This window comes from Lacerta agilis, chromosome 18, assembly GCF_009819535.1.
Source record: "Lacerta agilis isolate rLacAgi1 chromosome 18, rLacAgi1.pri, whole genome shotgun sequence".
NCBI classification, from domain to species: Eukaryota; Metazoa; Chordata; class Lepidosauria; order Squamata; family Lacertidae; genus Lacerta; species Lacerta agilis.
The window spans coordinates 8,626,334-8,631,981 of NC_046329.1; the positions used below are offsets into that span (position 1 = coordinate 8,626,334).

The following is a 5,648-nucleotide window of genomic DNA, read 5'->3' on the forward strand; positions in this document are numbered from 1 at the left end:
TTTCTCTCTCATGTTTTCAGCAAATATAGAGCTTATAAATATATGAATTTATCAGCGGTGAAAATCCATTCTTTTACCTGGAGCGAAATGCTAACGAGTGCTCTCTGCCGGCGCGGCTGACAGTTCCAAAGTGTGTTTCAGTCACAGGCGAGACAACTCACTTCCAGGGGGAAACGAGAGAGGGAAAGTCAGGCAGGAGGTGAGACCGTGGCGGGAAGAGGGAGCGTGGTGCAGTGGTTACAGCAATGGTGCTATGCTCACGGGAAAGTCTTGCCTTTATACTGCATCCCCTGTAAGCCCCAGTCAGCTTGTTTTGAGGTACCACTCCCAAGTCGCATAATTATAGAATCATAGGGTTGGAAGGGACCCAAGGGTCATCTAGTCCAACCAGGGGCGTAGCAAGGTAAATTGGTACCCGGGGGCAAAAAAAAATTGTCCCCCCCCCCCCGAGGCATTGTGCCGATGTACCCAAAACGGCTCTCTGTTGTTAGGTGACAACACAGATGACAAAGACATTTGACACCCCCCCAAATAATATAAAAAGGGGGGGGGAAAGATGACAAGGAGCAATTAGAAAGTGGCAGAGCAAAGGGAACACACAGAGAAAGTAGTTGACTTTTTACATAGATCTCCCGAAACCTAAAGGAAAGCTGGCGGAATATTTTTAAAAGGAATATCCCACAGACTCGGCTTGTTGTCTCAAAAGGCAGCGTCTGTTTTGTGAGCAAGTGGTTGCAGTGGCGTAGCAAGGTAAATTGGTACCCGGGGGCAAAAAAAAAAAAATATTTCACCCCCATCCCAGAGGCATGGGAAGGTCAGGTGGTACCCGGTGCGAAAAATTTCTTGTCAACCCCCCCCCCAAAATGGTTTTACGTTATTTCATATTTTCTTACAAATGAATAATAACAAGTTAAAGCTATGGTTTCCCCAGTTTCCTCCTCTGAAAACGAGGTGCGCCCTATGGAGCGAAAAAGACAGTATATATAAATAAACAATGAAAACAAACGGAGGGGTTTCCAATGCATTTTTAATAAGGGCATCTTGCTTTTTCAGTCCCCCTAAAAAATGGGGAAAGCTTTAAAACTGCGGCTCAATCTCTTGCGACAGGGATGCCTGCTTCACATGCTGGGCTGGCGGGACGAACGTGGGCACGTAGGTGATGTTGCGGGACGGCGCGAGGTGCAAAGCGATGTCCTCGGCCGCCTCGAGCTTGCGCAGTTCGATGAGCCCGTCGCCCGCCGAAGCCAGCGAGCTGGCGATGAGCTGTGCGGCCTTGGCGTCGCCTTCGGCGGAGAGGACCGCCGCGGCTTTCACCTGCTCGGCCTTCTCCACCATGAACCTGGCCCTCTCCGCTTCCTGCTGGGCCACCTGCTTCATTTCGACGGCCTGCACAAACTCCTTCCCAAACGTCAGGTGCGTCAAGGAAACGTCGTCCAGGACGAGGCCGAAGGGGGCCGCCCTTTCCGCCAGCTCTTCGCTGACCTGCCGGGAGACCACCTCCCTCTGCGTGATCAGCTCGCCGGCGTCAAAACGAGCCACCACCGACTTCAGGGTCTCGGTCGTGATGGAAGGCAGCACCCTCTCGTCGTAGTCCTCGCCCACCGTGGTGTAGATCCGGGGAAGCTGCGCCGCCACCGGCCTGAACAAGATCCTCAGGGTGATGTCTACGTTCTGTAGATCTTTGCTCCCGGTGACGACCGGGATGTTTCGTGGGCGAGAGCGGCAGTCGAAGATGACCGGTTTCTGCACCCAGGGGACCAGGAAGTGGCTCCCTTCTCCCACCACAACGTCCCGGACACCCCGGAACCGGTCGAAGATGACAGCCTTGTGGCCCGCATCCACGGTGTAAACAACAGAGTTCAGTATGCCACCGGCAACCGCCAGCCCCAGGCCTAGCCTGCTCATGGTCTCAAAGATCTTGGCAGCCATTGGGCTCTTCATAAATCCCACATTTCACAGAGACCTGAACTCTACATGAGCGCTCAGCCAAGGGCCCCCCATCCCCCACCCCGGTCCTCCTGTGTTCACATACAATCTTTGCCCTCTCGCCTACAGGCCGCGATGCCCAGTGGAATCGGCAGCCCTTCTGGTCGCAGTGGCAATGGGGCGTAGGAAAGTGGCGCATGCCCAAAGCCATGTGCCCCATATCTCGAACCGGCACATTGTCAGGGTCTCTTTTGGGGGCTCTCAGGGGTTGACAGCCTTGTGACACCACCGGGGCCTGCCTTGTGATGTCGCCGCCCCATGACATCGCCGAGACCTGCTTTGTGATGCCGCAACTGGAAAAAGGGACAGGAAATGACGCTGATTGGAAGTGGGGCAGCGCGGCCGACCCGGAAATTTTTGCAGGCACAGACAGTATCGGAAGAGGGAATCGCTCTGACAGCATCGAGAGCACCAACCATCATGGATGTGCAATCATTTTAAAAAGGATATCTGGGAGGGATCATATGTTCTTCCACAACTGTCACAGGCAGTCTGCGTCTAAACCACTGAGCCTCTTGGGCTTGGTGATCGGAAGGTTGGCAGTTCGAATCGCCGGAACGGGGTGAGCTGCCGTTGCTCTGTCCCAGCTCCTGTCAACCTAGCAGTTCGAAAACACACCAGTGCAAGTAGATAAATAGGTACTGCTGCGGCGGGAAGGTAAACGGCATTTCCGTGTGGTCTGGTTTCTGTCACAGTGTCCCGTTGCACCAGAAGCGGTTTAGTCCTGCTGGCCACATGACCCGGAAAGCTGTCTGTGGACAAACGCCGGCTCCCTTGGCCTGAAAGCGAGATGAGTGCCGCAACCCCATAGTCGCCTTTGACTGGACTTAACCGTCCAGGGGTCCTTTTCCTTTTTACCTTTTACATCTGAGTAACAGTTGTTGGGGTCACACATGAGCCAAGTGGCTCAGGTCCTGCTTAAGGCACCTGGCTGGCTGTTGTGAGAGAATGCTGGACTAGAAAGACCATTGACCTAATCCAGCACACTCTTCTTATGTTCTTGTGGAACCTCCAGGTTCAGAGGCAGTCTATCTAGATTCCTAGGCTCTTAGGGGCATTTGGCCGCTGTGAGAAGAGGATGCTAGGTTCGATGGGTCCCTTTTGGCTGGCTCTTTCGACGTCCCGGCATTATTTCCACTAAATCTGCCCTCTCGTCCAGCCTTCCGCTTTTGGCTTTGTCAAGACTGGGGAATCGCCCTGTTCAAATCGAGATGCTAGGCTTTCCGTCCGTTCGCTTTTCTGACTTGAAAAGAGGAAGGAAATTAATTATTTTGTTCTCTCATTATGCCGGAATGAAATCTTATTTTGAACGGGAACGGAATTGACTTCCTGGGACTATACGTCTGTGGAGGGGGAAAACCCGACGACCTCCCTTCCTTTTGTTCACTTAAAAAATGAAAATAAAGCACGTATGTTTAATTTTTCCACTGCCATGCTCTTTCTAGAAATGCAGAAAAGGGGAATTAAAGTATTTGGAAATCTCCAGTCTCCATCTCTCTCTCTCTCTCCATTCATGTCATTCCCTCAGCACCAAATCCTTTCTAATAGCAGACCTCTGACGCCCATCATGCTTTCTGGGAAACGTAGAGCTTCTAAATATATAACTTTATCGGCGGAGAAAATCCATTCTGTTATAACCCAGAGCAAAATGCTAACTAAGGCCCTCTTCAACTTCCTTACTAGCAGCCAAGAGGAGTTGAGGCATGCATTATCCCGGAGCCTTTTGAGACCAGAGCATGTTCAGATGTTCAAGGGTTGTGTAGGCCTGAGGCATAGTGGCCGCTCCATTTTTCAATGGGCCACAAATGAGGGACAAATTGACTGTTTTTCAGGAGTGCGGGTTGATTTCTTTTGGGGTTGGTGGTCGTGGTATTTCTACAAAACTCATTGTGCTCCGAGCCTGCGCAAAACCATAGTCAATAGCGGTGTGGCTTTGATCCACAGGCATCGGGGAATTAAAAAATGGTGGCCATCAGCGTAAGGAACTTGAAGAGTTAGTGTCTTCTTCTTCTTCCTCTTCTTCTTCTTCTTCTTCTTCTTCTTCTTCTGCAATAATTCATAGCCAAGTAAGATGGTCTTCCATAAACACAGTTTTAACAATGAGTCCGTAAGTGACCATGGAGGCCAATTCTGGATCCACACATCCTTCCACAGTGGGGACATAGGTTTCCAGGTGGGAGTTGATCCCGGTGAGGGTTTGCCAAGTGTGCCTTCCTCTTATCACGTTTCTCCCTTGCATCCTGAGTTCGAGTGTCTTCAAAGCCCATGACACCTTTGGTAAAGGCTGTTCTCCAACTGGAGCCCTCGCAGGCCAGTGTTTCCCAGTCGCCGGTGTTTAAACTACATTTTTTTAAAGATTTGCCATGAGAGAGTCTTTGAACCTCTTTTGTTGAGGTTGGTTTTCTTCCTCTAAAAACCCTGTTTTTTTGAGGATCAGCTAAAAGTTTTGCAGGTTTTTTTGTACAGCTCCTTTTGCAAAGGGGGAAAAGCAAAGAGGAAAAGCCCCGTTTTTATGGGGTTCAACTCACATTTCTGCAGCTTCTAAAGGAAAGGGAGCCTTTTCTACAGTTTCCAGACAGATAATCTAATCAGCCAGTCCCATGTCGCTGGGGAAACAAACAACCTCCCTCTGCAGCACATTCAACAATGGAGGGCGGGGCTGAAAGGGAGCCGGGACTCTTATCTCTCTCCCGATCTCTTGCTGATCAGCTGCTGAGCGGGGTCCTTTCAACACCCCCTTTTCTCTTTGTAAAATAAAAAGCATGATCCTCTTTTGGCCCCTGGGCAATTCAGCTCCAGGGACCACCATTCGCTCCATAAGACACACAGATATTTCCCCTTACTTTTCAGGAGGGAAAAAGTGCGTCTTATGGAGCGAAAAATACGATATATATATATATATATATATATATATATATATATATATATATATATATATATATTATGCAGTGGTAGCTTGGTTCCTGAATGGCTACGCTCCCGAATGCCACAAACCCGGAAGTGAGTGTTCCGGTTTGCGGACATTTTTCGGAAGCCGAACGTCCGACGCGATGATGACTGGGCTGGCGCGGGTGGAGGGCAGAAGATCTTATCCGAAAGGAACCGGCGAAACCAAAGTCCCCCACACTAAAAACAAGGCAAAGAAAATAACCCAACCAGGATTCTCAGAAAGTATTTCTATTAAGAAAAAATAATAATAATTCTCATATCTGAGACAATTCCAGGCTTCCTTGATGTCTCCTGACTGCCGATGACTCCTTTCAAACAGAGCGCGTTGCTTGGTTTTCGTTTCATATCTCTTTTTTCCCCTGGAAAACAGAATACATTGACTCTGTCTCATGTCCTTCTGGTGTCCCTGTTATGTTCCTGAGATTTCGGGAGGGGGGCTGGTGGGACGGCTGGATTTGCATCCAGCTTCTCTGAGCTGGAGGGAAGAGGAAGGGGGTGGGAGGGAGAGAGAGGGAGAAAGAAAGAAAGAGAGAGAGAGAGAAAGAGGTGGCTGTCTAATGATTATTTATCATTGTTTCATCTCCAGCATCCACCGAGCTCAGTGTTTTATCCACAGCAAATAAATAAATATGTTTAAACAGAGGACACAGCCGAGCGGGTCTGCAAACATGGAATTGGCTACCTTTTCCTCCATCCTACCATTACCCTCTCTG

The 5,648-nt window shown here is 49.8% G+C and overlaps 1 protein-coding gene across 1 annotated transcript; it reads right to left on the bottom strand.

Annotated features, from left to right (window-relative positions):
- Nucleotides 1-1,077: 1,077 nt before the first annotated feature.
- Nucleotides 1,078-1,951, bottom strand: LOC117039723 (prohibitin-like). The gene has a single exon (XM_033136905.1). The coding sequence runs from the start codon at nt 1,939-1,941 to the stop codon at nt 1,078-1,080; it is 864 nt and encodes a 287-aa protein (XP_032992796.1). The 5' UTR covers nt 1,942-1,951.
- Nucleotides 1,952-5,648: the final 3,697 nt, after the last annotated feature.